Here is a 17,783-nt window from a genome sequence, read left to right as displayed (position 1 = left end):
CAACTGACCAGACAGACTTTGTGCTCCTGGTTCTCTGGATGTTGTCCGGCATGCCCCTCTGTGATAGAAATACTTTTTTTTTTTTTTTTTCCAAGCCATGACCCTGCTCAGGTCTCAGCTGCATTTTGGCACCTGTGGAACTGTGTAACTCTTGATGTAAGTTGAGCTTTCCCTTCTTTACACCAAGCCACGTGAAGATCATCACTTAAAATAGTTATAATTACTAGAGACAAAGGAATTGCTTAGAGCTGGTGATTGGTCTGTCTCCAATCACCCAGGGAGCCATTATCAGAAAGGGACACAGAATTCAGGTTCCCAAAATCAGTCCCTGGGTGACTGGAGACAGACCAAGCAAATAAATTGTCTATGACTCAGTTTCTCTGTCTCTACAGCTGCAATAAGGACATCTCTGCTGTGTTAGACCATTCTGAGATAAGAGAGGTTCCACGGATGGAAAAAGCAGTATAAAATGTCGTATCATTACCATGACTCACTCAAAGAATAGGAAGACTCTTTTGTAAAACTTCTCCATCTTTTTGCAATAATACGAAGGAAGAAATAATAGTAACTTCTGCTTGTAGGAAATCTTTCTGAATCTTTGCTTTCACTCTTTCTTTCTTTGAACAAAATAATTTGGCTTTTATAAATTTTTAGGAGTCCATTTCACAATGCTTTGCCAGAGCAAACTTTCTTGTCCCAGACTGCACGGAGAAAAGCAGGGTGGCAGCCGTTAGCCTGGCAGCTCGCTGCCTACCCAGACCAAGGGGAGGATCCTGTTGCTGCAGGAACATGCACCAAGATCAAACCCAGTTCTTAGACCACCCAGAAACAGGTCCTTTCAAGAGCACCCAGAGTGACTTAGGAGCATCCCAGGAAAAGCCTCTGGGTGTGCTACATCTAAGACACCAAGTGATCTGGAAAAAATTTCTTTGTAGTCTTCCTGAAAACTGGAGGAGGGATTAAATGGCATCAAGATAAAGCAAAGAGAAATTCTGTTGGGGCCATCTTCCCACCGGGTGGGCAATGAGGAGTACTCCCAAGTGAGGGCTCACCAGCGCTGCCTGGAGGATGGTGGCTCTGGAGATCGGCTGCTTTGGTGCTCTAGAGAAGGAAACGCTACCCTGTGAGAAGAGCCTTGGGAATGTTGACACCATCTTTAGTCCAGCAAAAGGGCAGGAAACTGCCGCGAGTCCCATCCTGGGCATGGCTCCTCTTCCCAGCCAAGGCCCGGGGGGGCTGGGAGGTGGGTGGCTGTGGCGTAGCAGCTAAAGCAACGTCTGCTCCCAGAGCCCCACCTGGGCTACAGGGCGGGTCATTTTAATGTTTCTTATCTTGTCATATCCTTTCCTTTGCTAGAAGACAGTGGATTTTTTATGCATACTAATGTGAGTCATCTTGACTTTGTCCTTCTCTGAAGGCGGGGTCCACCCACACCGTTACGGTTCCGCCAGAGACTCCTGAAAGAGGGGAGGAGATTTCATCTTTGAGCAATGTCCTTATTTTAGCAGAGCAAGAGAAATCCGGTTGGTTGATTGCATGTCGAATTACTTTTTAAAGAATTACCTATCCTTGTAAAGTCTTTTCTGTTGGTGCAACAAAGAATTAAGCAGGTGCATAACTTCCGACACGGAAGCAGGTTTATCAAAATCCATGAAATCGCTTCAGCTTTTAGCATTATATGTGTGCTTAACTGTCTGCTGGATCTTGTCCTGCTAACACGTGTAACGATTATGTAAAGACTATTCAAGATCTGACTTACAATTATAAATAGCTATGGGATCTTTTTTAGAGTCTTTATTTTTTTCAGTACCAGAAAGATTATGACACTCAAGAATTTCTCCAGTAGACTGGTTTGCCTTTCACAATTCAAAAGACATAAATGATGCCTATACTTTTCAACTTAATTTAAGTTGGATTTGGTATGCCATCAGTTTAAATCTCACTCCAAAATTGAATCAATCTTTATTCAGCTTCAAAATGTGCTAAATTGTTCAGATATTCTAAAACTCTTCTTCCTTAAGGCTTCTGAGTGAAATTCTACATTTATTTAATAAAGCAGCCAGGATTTACTACACCAGTAGTGGTAAGCACTTTTTACTTTCCTCAAGATAGATTAGAGTTGACTGTATACTTTTTTTGCTACAACTGCACAAGTTTACAAGTCACAATTGAATTACCAAACTGAGGAAAAGAAAGATTATTCCTCTGGGTGCAATGCAGGTTGCAGACTTGTTTTCTTTTAAAGAAGGGTTTAAAGAATTAGCAATAAATGTTATCAACTGCAGCTAGAAAATGATGCTGACTTATTACTTTGTGGGGACCCTAAGGGGCATCATGAAAACCAAATTTCTTCGCTGAGCTTTCCAGAAGAAAACAGAAAAAAAATCTAACAATGCCTTTTGAACACCTTAAACTCAGATTTACTATAGAGAAAAAGACTAAGCTTATAGGCATCCCTAGCTTGCCTCTGAAGTTGCACAACTCTACAGTGCTTAAACGGTTACTGATTTATTTACTACTTAAACAATATGTTCCCATTGTCACTAACAATGTATGAGATGAGAACGTTTCTATTGACAATCATCCGTAACAGGGGAAGGCAGCCAGCTTTCTCGCCTTCAGCGGAAACCTCCAGCAAAGCGTACGCTTTAATAGCCGAGAGGAGCTCTAACTTTATTTCATGTCACGCTGGGGTCAATGCTCCGCTGATCTGGACGGACATTACTTCTCTGAAGATTTTCCCCTTGTTGCCTACCACCAAATAACCTCGTGGCTTTAAGGATACATTTAAGGTCCAGAAGACACAAATGCAAGGCAAAGCGGAAACCTTGACCTGACTCCTTCATGTATCAGTTGGGTGGCCCTAACTTTTGGCAATATCATGGTGTTACACGAGGCAGAGGTGGTTTTTAAAAGGCTCTTTGAATGTAATATTTCAAGTTTTGCAGGTACTGTTGCATATCAGGGTCTTTTTTCCTGCATCTAAAGGAAAACAATATTGTGAGCCGTCATTTTTTTCTCCATAAAATGTACTTGCTACAATTTGTCCAGCTCTACTGAGCAGTCTTTCATCTTGAAACCCTTAGACTATGTGCTCAGTAAAATTTCTCATCTCAGGGTGAGTTTTGACAAATCATCAGAGTTTAGAAATGCTCACAATTGTTATCTTGCATGCCATCATTACTGGAAACCCCATTTAAGCCAACTCTATGTCTTAGCCAGGACTGACACTGACAGGCACAAAAAACCTCACAGCCTTTTCCACCAAATGTATGTGCATAATATTCAATAAATTGGGGCCTTGGATTGCAGCCTGCAAGTCAGAATTTTAAACTCAACGTATTTTCTGTTTCTAACATTGTTATCCGATCAAAGTTATATACCCTCAGCTGTCTCTCAGAGACCTGAAGGGAAGTATCTTCCATACTCAGTTAGGTAATTCCTGTACAAAAAGTACGTGACAGCTGAATCATGCCCAGTGAATCACTGTTTACAACAGACTAAACCTATCTTACTATCTTACTTAACCTATATTGAATTTAAGACAACTAAGATAGATGGTCTTGGAGTTATCTTCTTCAGAAGCCTGTATTATTTTTGTAGGAATCCATTAAATCACAGAATCACAGACTGGTTTGGGTTGGAAGGAACTCACAGCCCATCCAGTGCCACCCCTGCCATGGGCAGGGACACCCTCCACTAGCCCAGGTTGCCCAAAGCCCCATCCAACGTGGCTTTTGACACTCCCAGGGATTTAAACAGTCCACAAAAACTAAAACATATTATGTCACCGCAGAATTAATTTCTTTTATACAGCAGTGATATTCCTTAATATTTCTGTGGTTTATGTATTCATTCTTCAAGTCTTTGCATTATATGGATCACAGTTTTGCTTTCTAGAAATGAACCAGAGCTGGTTTCTCCCAAAGAAATAAGAAATGAAGTGTCTTTAAACAGGTTATCTTCTGCTGTTCTAACTATAAATCTGGATTGCATTGAGTGGTTCCAGCTGTACACTGATAACTACAACTGCTCTGTATAACTTTTTGCAATTGCCATGCCTGGTGTTGAATGTTTTCTCTGGCAATTGCTTACCGTCTTTCTTCAGTGCCCATAGAGGCTTCTGGTTGTCTTACCTTATGACAAAAAATTTAAAAATTGCCCAACAGGACCAAATTGTGTAGTGGTTGGTTAACTGAGCTAACACCTGTACCAATAACTGCTGAACTAAGCCAACATATTTATCAATATTTCAATATTGATTTCAATATTTTTGGTTGACCACAAGTCCACAGAGAGGAGAGGAATGCAGGGAGTATGTTGCCTGACATGCAAAGGGTGAGAGGACAAATGTCCCTCCTCGTAAGCTTTGAAGGGACCAACCACGCTTCTTGGCCAGACACTCAGCGCTTAGCCAGTTCTCAGCATCTAGCAAGACCACCAGAATTTGAACCTATGGAAAAGCTTAAATAAACAAATAAAATAGACTGCCCACCAACATCATATTAGGAAGCAGTAACTGAGGGTGAAGGTGGAGCCAGGTGATAGGCACAAAGAAAGTTGTTTTTTATATGAAAGCTGGAACCCTTCTTCTATTCCCTGACCCTAAAATGTTGAGGTCTTCATGGAAATTTCACTGAACTTGAATACTAATATGAGCCTCTAGCGAAATCTTTAAGCCAGGTGTGCTTAACATGATCCGGGTTTTCTCAACAGAGGAAATCTGCAGTGTTTGATCCTCCCTGAAGATGAAAACAGCATTCCCTGGGACATTAAAGATACATTCTGAAATTAAAAAAACCAGAGTTTATGAAATCTTCGTGCAGACTTTTCAACAGACAGTTTTGTATGCTTTAGTAAATCAATTAATAGGATGAAAATAACGCGTGTGGGAAAACATTTGCTTTCTCTTAAAAAAATAAAGCAAAGAGAGAAATTTGGAAATATAGTCATCAAAAAAATCTGAACAAACTTCCAAAATTGTATAATTTTTACTCAAATGAAATGCTGGTGATAAAAATCATTTTAGAGCAATCTACATGTTTTATTTGCAAATATTTATTTCAGAAGTTCAAATGTTTTATTTCAGTTTTATTTCTTCCCCTTTTCAATTTGAACCAACGTCATCTTTCAAATAAAGAGTGAGTTTAAAATTAAATACAAAAGCTTTTTGATCCAAAACAATTCTCTCCTTTTATTTGGGACCAAAAAAAAAAAAAAAAACCAACCACAACCGACCCACAAAACATTTCTTCTGAGGCATCTGCTTTTTGCAAACAGAAATTGAATTCAAATGGTGTTTCCTGGTAGGGAATTGTTTCAAGCGAAATTTTGCAGCCTGCTGGAGGTCGGAGCATTGCGAAGGCTGGTCAGGTCTGCCAGGGTGCAGCGGCTCTGGAGGAGCCACATCGAGCCGCGTTGTTCCAGGAAGATGCTCCAACACCAGCGCTAACGTTCCTCTCGTGGAAACGCCTCTCTCCAGCAGACGCCGTATCACGGCCGCCAGGTGAGGCTGCCCAGTGGCTGTTCCACTGCTGCACAGTGGGAACAGCCGGCGTAACGCTGTACTGAGCTTCTGAGCTGTTTTGCAGGTACATGGGACAGACGCCAGAATCAATTTTGCTCCTTTATGTTTAGTTGTGTAGTAGAGCACAGATGCATCTTTATTTTAATTTGCTTTGCTACTTAATTGCATGCCTTCAACTTAAGAGAAATTTAGCCTTGCTATATACTTAGAAGAAATTTTTCTTAAATTTATTTTCAGACAGTGTTAAAGACCGCCTTTGTTTGAGAATCCCACATGTTCACTGTAAATAGACCTTTGTTTGCAAAGAAAGGGATAAAATAAAACCCCAAACATTGATTTTTAAATTGAGTAAAACTCCAGGACAGCTAACAGCGTGCCTGACTGTCATAACACTGCTCGAAGACTTCTACCGAGGCCCCCAACACTTGGGTCGATACAGCCCCTCCACCTGCGGGCACGTCTTGGCCCCTCCGCAGAGCTTCGGTCACCCTGCGCAGGTGCCATGGAGATGTGCCGCCTCGCAGCGTTAGGACCGTGCAGCGCATTTGAGTGTCCCCGCAATGAGATCAGGGTACGGGGTTTTTTTTCCCTTGTGTCAGTAATTCAGAAATATCCGTACTCTCAGCTTGTTTTCGAGCGTGTCAATGTTCACGCACACACACGCATCTGCCCTTTGCACCAAGATGCCCCAGGGATGACAGACCTGCTTTGTCGGAGTAAATCCAGGCACACGTGTAAGTACAGAGATCAAGCTGTTTTATTTGCCAACCTCCAGTGCTCCGCACTACACTTCTACATCTATTTTCCTCCAGCAGGATTAAACGCCATCAGATTACAATATGGTGGCCTTAACAGGACGGGTTAGTATCATGCATTGTAGAAAAGTATTACGCGTATAAGCAGAACATATTTAGGCAATTCACTGAACTGGACGATAGGTCAAGAATGTATTTAGGTTAAGTCGAGTTTGTCATTTTCCCCCCCTCTCCTGCTTGGTTTTTCCTCCACATCAGATACTGGTAAAAAAAAACAAAAACAAACAAAGAAACAAACAAACAAAAAACCCCCACCCACAAAAACCTCCCCCATCCCTCTCCAGAAATTAACTTTTCTTAGATCATTTCTGATCCCATTTTTTTTGCAGCTAAGCTGAACCACAAGGCAGAAGGAAAAAAAAAAAAAAAAGGAAAAGAACCTGTTAAAAATGATGCAACTGACTTTTTCCCTTCCCCCAAACTGTGAAGATTAAAATAGTGATTGCTTCCATCAAACGCCTTAGCTCACAGCTTTCACTAAACAGACTATTCAAGCCACATTTCCATTATTCTCATCATCACTTACATAACGGTGACTGATTTTATCATTATTCTTTGTATGCATTCCCCTTAGTGCTCTAGGGTAGGAAAGGGTTCCCCTCCCCATTCTTTAACCGGCAACAGATAAATAACTTCAGCTCAGTCTCTCAGACAATGTCTTTTCTCAAAGGAGCCTTTTCCGTCCAGACAGCAATAGTACAAAAAATATGTTGTTGTGGCATGTGCCAGCCAATAAATTCTGTCACTGGGGATCTTCATTTATTTACATCGAGTCATCCGGTTAACATCGTCTTTAGAAAACAAAGAGTTTGAATATTATAAAGAGCTCTTACAATACGAAGGACAACTGTAATGAATTGCTAAGGTAAAACATGTTACCAACTCGGAAACCCTTATAAAAGGAGGAGAACATATATCTGCCTCTCTGCTTCAGCCCATATTTCATGTTAATGGTTCGGCTTCCTTGTGGTGATTATGACATACTGCTTTTTGCATTTATCTTCTCTATCCTAAAACTTGCTTGTAAAAATACTATACATACTGCAGATGTGTTCCTTGGGGGGCTTGCAAAAGAAAAAAAAAACAAAAAACAAACAAAAAAAAATAACAAAAGACAGAGTTGATGATAGCTAATTGAATCTTAGGTCATTTGAAACTGTCCTGCTTCGCTGTATTCATCTTTCTAGAAACAGACATCTAAACGATACGGAAGAGGAAATACAGCGATATGTCATTCACTCCAAAAACATCCTTTGTTTTTAAAAAAGGAGCAATCCAGCAAACTGAGCAGGACCGAGCACCGGCAGTGGATGAGGTGGCACCGGTCATTTCCCAACCCTGTCTCCAGTCCCTCACCAGTAACACTGAAGTTGCAATATTTACTCTGCCATGACTTGGCAAAAGTAATTTAATTAACGCTCAGAAAATGTTCAGATACCGCTAGAAAACAACATAATACAAAACAAATACAAAATGTTGCTTAAAAAAAAAAATGTTGTTTTCCTTCTCTGTGCTTCCAAGTTAGCGTTTCCTTTTTACGTAGAGACAAAACTGCTCGTGGAATTTTCAAAGCTACCTCGGTGCCTTTCCCAAACCCACTTCTGTTACCCCGGCTCTTTGGAACGGGATCTTTTTGGACTCTGCAGTCATTTGGCATACGTAGCCTAAACTCTTCGTGGCAAACAGGATTCAACAGAACAGAGCAGCTTTCCACACAGAATGAATCCAGGAGACCAGGGTAGTCCTGGCTCTAGCAAAAACATTGACATCGCCTGAGGAGCACAATATGGTTCTTTTTTTTTTCCTTAGTTTTATAATAAAATGTGAATTTAAATATAAATATAAATAAAATATAGATTAAATTGTAAAAATGCTGATCTCCTTCGTAAAGAGATCACTGATAATAACAATATATAAGTCATTCTCAGAAAGTAACTTTTTTTTTTTCTCTTTACAATGCATGGCCAGAAAGTTTTTTCTTGCATATTCAACCTTCCATATAAGCTACAAAGGTGACTGCAAAGTGGGCGTATGTTGAAGGCTGCTGGTATGGATCCTCGGCGTGTTCTGCAGCAGGGGTACACACAGAGTGGGAAATTCCACGCTCCTAAAAATCAATAAGACTAGCGTCATTGAATTCAACGGGATCAGAAATTCGGCTCTAACCTTTACAGTGCAGCTCAATGGAGTTTAAAGTTCTTTAAAAAAAAATAAATAAATCAAACCTCTAATCTTAAATACCCTTTGAAATTTGAAGCGTCTCCTGAGCTGTTGCTTCTGAACAAGACGAGGACTGCAGCAGTAACGTGGGAAGACAGAAGGAAAAGGAATGAGGAAAGCGAGAGAAGACAAACAGTAGTTTCCAGTCCCAGCTCCACCTAGGCTAGCTTAGCTCCTCGGGGAGAAACTCTACTGACATAACTGAAGCATGGACAATACAATGAAAATGAGCTCAAGATCTAGAAAGTAGCTCAAGTTCTAGTCTAAAAACCCCATATTTCATTCTTATTAAAATGTTTAAACGTGCGCCAGGAGAAGGGGCGTGCGTTGCCCATCTCCAGAGGCCACCTCTGAGTGGAGTCCTCAGCGCTGGGACAAGGTAACACGAGCTGCTCCGCAGCGACTCCTCTCAAACTTTTTTCTTCCTTTAACTAGGAAAATAATTAGTTGGTAATTCCGATTTTAGAGACTGAGAAGAAACATTTAGGACATTTCCATCAGAACGTATATCCTTAATTGAATAACTTCCTAGACTCTCTAGTTAAAGTTTCAGTAACTGTTAATGACTCTGAAGCAATCAGAAATGTTTTGCCAAAGGGAAATCAACCGTATATTAAGATAGGTCAGTATTATTGCTGAATGCTAAAGGCAGCTTTTCAAGATTGTATGTTTACAAACTAAAGAAGTCAGATACATCTGATCATTCTGAAAAGTGTACTGACACCTTTAATCCCATTTTCCTTCTGTCTGTGTAGGAACAATATTTCCTCTACATTACATACATACCAGCGGGTAAGGTGAGCTTTCAGATTTTATCGATTCTAGATGAAATACCGATGTTCCTCTCTGAAATAAACTCTTATGACAAATAACCTTTTTATAATATCATGCATATTATGTGCTGCAATCCCAGGGTTTTTACATATACATATATATACACACACATTTTTGGGGTACAGTGGAGATATACATTTTCATTAATCATAATGGAAAACTTTTTTTATATTTTCCAGCGATGTAAACCGTTGGCCCTCTTGCTGTGTCTTTCCGCTTCCTCCTAAACTGCAGTGTTCTGTGCAGAAACGCTACTGTGGCTAACAAATTGCCTCCTCATTTGACTTATCCCACAGGGGTGCAAACGTACCCACCTATCTTCCTGAAATTCAGCCAAAAATCCTGTATGTTGGGTCCAGAAAAATAGGGAATTTGGGCACAATTCTGTGCCACTGATTCCTTGACTTTTTGATCAGGAGCATCAACCAGCCATGCATTAGACGTTAAATCAGCGAAATATCCATTTACAGCGGTTAGAGCACTATGATACACTGCACTTAGCTAACGAGTGAAGAAACTGGAGACACATTACCTAAAACTGGAAATCCAAGCCCAGGCTGGCTTTTAGAGAAGGTCCCAGATTGCTGGATTCTTCCATCCAAAATGTTTCTCAGGTGTTTTAATTTAGAATTGTATCCTTCATGATATTGCAAGGCACAAATATCCATTGAATTCAGGGTATATTTTGGGCATGAGGGATGGAGGTTTCCTTAGCAGTTCATGTGAAAATCATTTTTAATTTATATTCAATTTGATTGCACTGGAGTTTAATGCTGATGGCAAAACCTAAAGCACAGGTCTCATCCAAAAGCCTTTGGAATCAATGTGATTCTTAACACTAACTTCAGTGAAGCCAGGATTTCTGCCTAAATGTTTTCTAAATAAAATGCATAGGTTATTTCTAGAGCATTCTGATTACCTCTAGGATTCTGCCAGACTAAACTGTGACAGTTTGCCTGCCTCCCAGGCCAGTTTCTGTGAATCCCAAAAGCTTACGCTTTGCATATAATTATTATATCCAATAAAAAAATAGCATGAAGTGACTTCCAAAATCCAAAGGTCAAAAATTCAGCTAACATGTATTCATCTTTATTATGTAACAATGATATAATAAATAAGTTTATGAATTCATATGACCTGTACAAAAAGCCGAAAAGGTATTGCACCAAGTTAGGTACCGGCTATTTGGATTTAATATTTGTTAAACATGTGATCTAAAATTATATACACTTGTGGAGTTAAGGCAAAACCAGATGATACCTTTAACACAACAGAAGGTTTGAAAAATAGACATAATTACAAACAAGGGGATCTCATCTCCAGCTAATAAAGTGGTTGTGTCAAAGGAAGGAATCCCTTAGGTTTTTAATAAAGCAGTTATTATCAATCACATTAATTAAAACTGAAGAACAAGTGTGAGACTTCCTGCAGGGCAAAGCTGTTTTGCAAAGTTGTGCCTGAATGATCACCTTTAACCCTGGTAAGAGTATTTTTCTTAATGGTTATAATCTGCTCTTCTTTTTAGAAAACAGCACGTGGAAAAGAGGAATACCTTACATATCCAACTAAAATACAACCAGAACCGCTTAGCTTTATGTAAGCTAGACTTGATTGCGACCGGTGACAGAGCATAAATATGTGGGTGAACCATCCAACACACTACACGCAGAGGAGAATTAAAGTCAACCACTTATCAATAATAATTACCTTTCTCAAGACAATGGAATAGATCGTGTCACTTAAGTCCAATGACAAAAACATGTATGACCAACATATCAATATACAGTTCTTTGGCAGCAACACACTAACTCTTGATTGAAGTCTGAACTCAAACACTCCTAAATTATAGACCCGGTTGCCAGTCTTTTCATAATTAAAGAAAATCCACTTCTCCCATGAATCCAGTAAGTCCAGTAAAGGAAATCTGAATAAATCTTGCAGGCAGCTTTAGACCGTAACATTAAGCATAGATATTTATTGTCTGCTTTAGTCTCAATCCAAATATATTGTATTTAAACACACAAAATTCTGTGAAACTTCTGAGTAGTTCAGATGGGGCCAAAATCCATAAAGAGAATCCATATTCACCCATGAAAAACCAATAAAGAAACATCAATCCCATGATGATAAAATGGTCTTCATGTAACAGAGGCAATGATGAGTCCACACCTGGATGAATGTCACAGGAAAATTGACTTTACAGGGGAAAGACCAGAAAGCCAGAAAACGTCGAATACTGCCATCCACCGACCAGATTACCTTTCTCCAATTTCAGGTAAACCTTATCCTCCTTGTCTAAATAGAGCAGGACTCCATTAGTGGCAGCTTCACGTGTGACGTCCTTGTCCCCAGCAAAAGCAGAAATGACTGGCTTTCCATTTAGCATCAAATTAACCTACAAGAGAAAAACCACTGAAGCGCCCTAATTAACAGAAAAAAACATCAAGAACTATGACTGAATATTAACTGCGGTGTAAGAGGTCTGCCAAGGTCCCAATCTTTTTCTTTGTTTGTTTGGTTTAAACTAAAAAAAAAAAAAATAAAATAAAATTTGCATTTTTTGGAGTGTACAAGCACATTTGCGTTTCATGGGCCTGACCTGCAGGTGCGTGAAGTCGCTGGGACACTGCTCACCGCGCGCCGCGGTCCTGCACGGACGGCGCGGAAGGTCACACGACATCGCTTCCATCTGTTGCTTGCGCACGTTAATTGTTGACAGCCCCGTCCACGCTCGCTGGACTGTGGAGCCGTTACCCCAGTTTTGCTTCACTTTGCCTACTTCACCGGTGATTTAGAGACGCGCTAGCAAAGAAGATATTTTCAAGGAACTTAGGCACCCAGAGATGCGATGTAGGCGCCTAATGAGATGTCAAAGCTGGGAGCTTACACTTCATTGCGAGCAAAATATATGTCCCTTCCATTACTGATGGCAGCTTAGTTTTAAAGTCTGGAACAGACCTTTAGCTTTATGAACCACTGCGCTGTGTTTTGGTACTGAATCCATTTTTCTATAAAACACTTCCAAAAGTCAGCACGGCCTCTGCTCTGAAAGCAACATCACACAGACACCGTAAATAAAGATGGGCAGGGGCTGGGGGAACGGACAGATCCCGGCATTTTTCATTTCCCCAATGGCAAACTATTAGCTTTCTTCTGCTTTTTCTTTTTAAGCAGCTATAATGCAGTCACAGAGGGGTGAATCATGAAATGCTTATTCATATCGAGTATGCTAGCCCTTGCATACGCTCCCATCAATTTTAATGGGAGCCGCCATGGAATAAATTAGTGCTCAGCTTAAGTCAGGGCAGCAGAATCTGGCCCTGATTTGGGATTCGCCTATCTGGGAAATCCACTTAATCAGATGTCCCCAGGGAACCAATTTCAGCTTAATGATATTTAATGGCACTAACAGATGTTCCAGGGGCATAGTAATATCACTTATGCAGGAAGCCTTCAGGTGATTTAGTGGTGTTTAAGGCTGCATGTGGCTGAGGCTCAAGCTGGTTTGCTCCACTGCAATGGCTTTCAGTCCTCCCCCTAGTTACCACACATGCAAAAAAAAGGGCATCAAGAGTTTACTCATTGCTTGGTTTTGGTTTCTCTCACTCCTTCTGTACCATCTCTCTAGGTCAGGTTTCCCTGCAGATCATCCTGCAGCTATTTTAATCACAGCAGAAGACACATCACAGGTTTGCACCAGATGGTCTCACGTTAACCATGTCAAAATGGAGCCAACAAAACCCATCCATCACTTTAGAAACTCTTGATCTGTGAAAGATTTCAGGTCATGCGGCAGGTCGTAACATTCCCTGTTACAAGCCTCAAGCTCCCAGGTTTGAATGCCTGGTGTGTGAGACACCAACGTCTGCACTGGACTTCTACAATCCGAGCCTTGACATCTTTCCTGGCAATACGTATTTTAAATCCAATGAAGCTGGCTGACGTACAGTTATTCTAGGCCATTTCAACCTTCAGCATTTAAGAGAGTGAAAGGAACAAAGTTGGAACATATTGAATAGCTTATAAACTCATTAGAGAGATTTTCATGAGGTCAATATTTCATCTAAGACTTTCATCGTTGACCTGAAGGGAACCGTGGTTTCCTGTTGTAAACTGAAGGTGAATTTCACCAGGGATGGGACTGTGTCTCGCAGCAGCCTTCTCTGCCATCTCTACCATTTCCACTTTTCCCAGGAGCTTTACCGGCACCCCAAAGCCAGAGCTGCCACAGAGAAATGGCTAACCACTCCTCTGCAGAAACCAGTTTCACCTCAGCCTTGTACGCCGAAAACCAGTCAGGAGCAAGACAGACCAGGGGAAAAGCATCAGATCCTTCAACGAATCTGGTGGTCTCATGGGTGGGAACGAGGGAAGCCACAGATGTTATTCCAGTTCTAGAAAGCCAGTATGTGTGTCACAGAAATCGTATGACCTGGCATCAAGATTAAGGAATGTACTTTACGGAATTTACTGTTGGCTCAGCGAGAGGATGTTCAGGAACTCAGAGGCTTTTCCTCTAAGCCAGTACATACTTGTATTTAATTAGGTAGTTCAGCTGCTATTAAGCTAGAGAAGAAAGTGCAGAATCACTCCTTGTTTTCTTTTAATATATGACAGATATTTTATGTATTACACGGTGAAGAAAAGCTTAAACTGCTATAAAGGTTCCCTAGAAGACAGACATCCCTGTAGAGGTAGAACATTTCGGTGTAGTTACAGAACTTGTAGACCACCTTAACTAGCCTTGGTCCACAGCAGACTGGTGTCACAGACAGATACCTGGCATCAGGAGCTGAGCCAGGTCACAAAATGTTACAGAAATAACCAAAGCTGGTTTGTATCCCCACAACTCCTGTGTGCAAACCAGTGAGTTTAACCTGTAGTAAAATATGACTCTTCAATGGTATCTATGCAATGAAGTGAAATTGAGAGCTCTATTTTACTGCTGGGTGATCCATTCCATTTAACGCTGTATGCCACCCCAGATACTCAGTTCCTGTGGTACTGAAGTGAAGCTGTGGCAATTTTTCTGAGGTGAGGATCTTGCCTTGGTACAGCTGTTCGGTTTAAATATATTCACTCTACTGCTAGGAACTCTTCACCACAGGTTGCTTTAAACTAAGCTATTTTTCCTTGAAAGTTATTTAAATACTCCTGTGTTCAGTCAAGATCCTATTCTAAATAAACGATTTATGTAAAAGAGTTTATAGTCATACTTGATCAACGTACCTGAATTGTTTGACTCTGATAGACTTTAATTACGTGAAAACTGAAACTGTAAATTCCTTTTCTTGGTGCTACAAAGACAGACTCCAACGTGAAAAAATTGCCCACATTTACTAGGATCTACAAATGAAAAATATAGGAAGGGAATTAGTACAGGTATTCAGTGCTAAATAAAAAATACAGACTATTAACTTTAGAAACCATTCACCTATGGAATTTTTTTCATGTATATCTATGCTGGTTTATTCATTTTCTCTCAATTAAGTTGGAATATTACTCATAAAAATGGATATTTAGGTATGTTTATAGTACAACTTTACTATAAATAAACTAAGGTGGAAAATATTTCTTACTTTGCTACTACATCGTACCTTCAAGACCTTTCTTCTATACATGTTTAGCGGAGATTAAGAAAAGGCATTTTTGTTCATCATTCCCCAAAAATGAAATCAAAACACTAGCCCAGGGAATGGCATACTTGTTTTGGCTAAAAAGCAATGGCCAAGTCAACACCGTGTTCCTGCCAGTCTCAAGCTGAGAGAGGAAGGATGTACGTGAATGATATAATTCATTCACCAGTTTATAGTCAGAGTCACTGACATACCTGGCATATCTGAGCAAAAACTGGCTGTGAGCCTTCGCTGCTTTGTATGGTTTTGTAAGCACTAATAATAATTTGGGTTTGATTAAACAGAGACAAGTACCAAAGGGGAACATGTTAAATGAGTGCATCGTCCATATGCTAAGTATCTTCTCTAATGACTACATTTTTTCTTTCTTTCCACTTAGTTATGCTTTCTTTTTAATTGATATTTTCAGGCTCCTTCATGCCAGACACAGCTCTAGAAAGCCATGAAGTTAGGGTCATGTACATCGCTAGCATTAGGCTACCTGACACATCTGGCTTCAGCTGTCACGATTTACTGCTCATTACGACATGGTATAGGAAGAAAAACAACCGTCAGGCTCAATTACCTCGGACTTGCCCTAGGACAGGAGCTGCTGTATGAAATGTGTGCTGGCATCTGTATGTTAATATTAGTGGCTGAGGCGAGAGGGGCTGTACTACGAACCTGTGATCGTTATAGAAAAGTTAAAGGATTTTTCCTTAAAATTCGTTCTTCTTTCCCCTCTCAAAGACTGCACAAGCCGTCTAAAATCTACGCAGCCTGCTTGCACCCGGGAAAGCCCCATCCGCAGCCTCCCGGGGCCCGGTGCTCAGCCCCGGGCTGCCTCTCGGGTGCTCGCACGGCCCCGGCCGCTGCCCCCGCCTCTCCCTGCGCCCGCAGCCGCCGCCGCGCAGCCCCGCGGAGCCCGCTCGGGGACCCGCGCAGCGCCGCTGGGCCCGCTTCGCCCTCAAAACTTCCTTGGACCCATCCGCCGCGGAGCTTGGCGGGGCCGGAGCTTGCGGCCCCTGGGGAACTGTGCGGAGGGGCCGGCACCGCACGGCCCCGCGGCCCCGACGGCGGCTGCCCCGCACGGGCGGCCGCTCCGCGCCCCGCTCCGCGCCCCGCTCCGCTCCGCCCTCCCCCGCCGTCGGCCACATCCCCGTGGGGGGGGCAAGTGGGAAACTACTGCGGGGCGTGAGATGCCCTCCGCGGGGGCGGCTGTCCCGGCTCCCCCCAGCCTCCAGCTGCGACCTGCCCGGCCCCTCCGTTTTTCCGGCTGTGGGGTGCGGGGGCTTCGCGGGGGCTCCCCGCAGGCAGCCGCCCCCTGCACCCCAACTTTTTGCCGGAATTAAGGAAATGGGTGAAGCGGGGGGGGGGGGGGGGGGGGGGCGGCGGCGGCACCTGTTGATCGCGCCCGGCCGCGTCCCGGCGGGGGGGGGCCCACGGGCACCCCGGCCCCGCGGGGATCCCCCCCACCCCCGGGCCCCGCCGCTTACCTGATCGAAGTAGATGATGCGCGTCTTGTTGCTCATCTCGGAGGGCTCGTGGTTGGTGCTCCTCACGGCCGAGAAGGCGACCTTGGAGTTGGCCGCCCGCACGGAGATGCCCAGCGGGGAGGAGGACGAGCCCTTGGCGTCGGTGGCCGGGTTGGAGTCGCAGACCACCAGGCACTTGCCCTCCAGGACGATGGGCTCCGTGTCGTTCTGCGCCCGCGCCGCGGGGCCGCCCAGCGCCAGGGCCAGCAGCACGGCGGGCAGCAGCCGCCAGCCCATGGTCGGCACCCGCGGCCGCCCGCGCCGCCGCTCCGCGCCCCGCTCCGGCCACCGCGCCGCGCACCAGCGGGAGGCACCGCCGGCAGCAGCGGCAGCCGCTCCCCGCACACACACACACACACACGCACACGCACACGCACACACGCACACACCCGCACCGCCCGGCAACGCCGCGCTGAAAGTCTTGTGTCCTCCGGCTTCTTCCCTCTGCCTCTCTTTTTCTCTCGTTCTTCTCTTCTCCTCCTCCCTCCCGCCACCACTTTGTGCTTTTTTTTTTTTTTCCTTCTTTCTTTCTTTCCCCGAGTCCTTTCACCAGCTCTTTAAAACACGCCGCAAAAAGCTGCCGAACAAAATAAACACTTTCCGGTGCCCCCTTTTCTCCCCTCTCTCCACATCAAAAAAGAGAGTGAGAAGGAGGGGGCTGGGTGGGAAAAAAAAAAAGCCCTCAGGTGAATTATTGATGTGAGAGAGGAGAAGAGAGAGGTCATGAAGAAATAAAACCATTTGACGTTGCCATGATTGCCGCTGCTGGCTCGCTCTCCCCTTCGAGCTGGAGATCCAGGCTGCTCTGAGTGGTGGAGTGGCGAGGTGGTAGCTTACCCCACAGCTGCCAGATCCTGTGTCTGATATCACTGCCGGGGTGCTGCAGATTCCACTTCTCCCTCTCTTCCCCCCTCTCTCTGCCACAACCCCCCCAAAGAGTTATGTCATAACAAACCTGCCCAGTTCTCACCTAGCTGGGCAGATGCGACGGTTCATTATTAGCGACCCTCCTCTTGGAATTGCCCCTACGCAGACACACACGCCTGTCTTCCCAGGCAACTTTTTAAGCGGCTACGAAGGCAAAGGGAAAGGAACAAAACATTGCAGCGTCCCCTGTTTTCAAAAGGAGGAGGGGGAAAGAACTGCAGCCTGGTTGACCGGCAGCACCTAAACCTGGAGGAGTCTCCCAGGGCACAGACCTCCTGCGCGTGCATTTACGGCTTGCATTTGGGCATGA

General features: G+C 43.4%; 1 protein-coding gene across 1 annotated transcript; it reads right to left on the bottom strand.

Annotated features, from left to right (window-relative positions):
• Positions 1-8,148: 8,148 nt before the first annotated feature.
• On the bottom strand, positions 8,149-17,433 carry CBLN4 (cerebellin 4 precursor). The gene is made up of 3 exons (XM_054845452.1): positions 16,508-17,433; positions 14,626-14,742; positions 8,149-11,791 (listed from the first exon to the last, which is right to left on the bottom strand). Exons 1-3 carry the CDS (start codon positions 16,781-16,783, stop codon positions 11,594-11,596), a joined length of 591 nt encoding a protein of 196 aa, XP_054701427.1. The 5' UTR covers positions 16,784-17,433; the 3' UTR covers positions 8,149-11,593.
• Between the last annotated feature and the right edge of the window lie 350 nt (positions 17,434-17,783).

This window comes from Grus americana, chromosome 17 (assembly GCF_028858705.1).
Source record: "Grus americana isolate bGruAme1 chromosome 17, bGruAme1.mat, whole genome shotgun sequence".
NCBI lineage: Eukaryota > Metazoa > Chordata > Aves > Gruiformes > Gruidae > Grus > Grus americana.
Note: the sequence above shows the minus strand (reverse complement) of the source record. Positions and strands in the feature narration are given on the sequence as shown.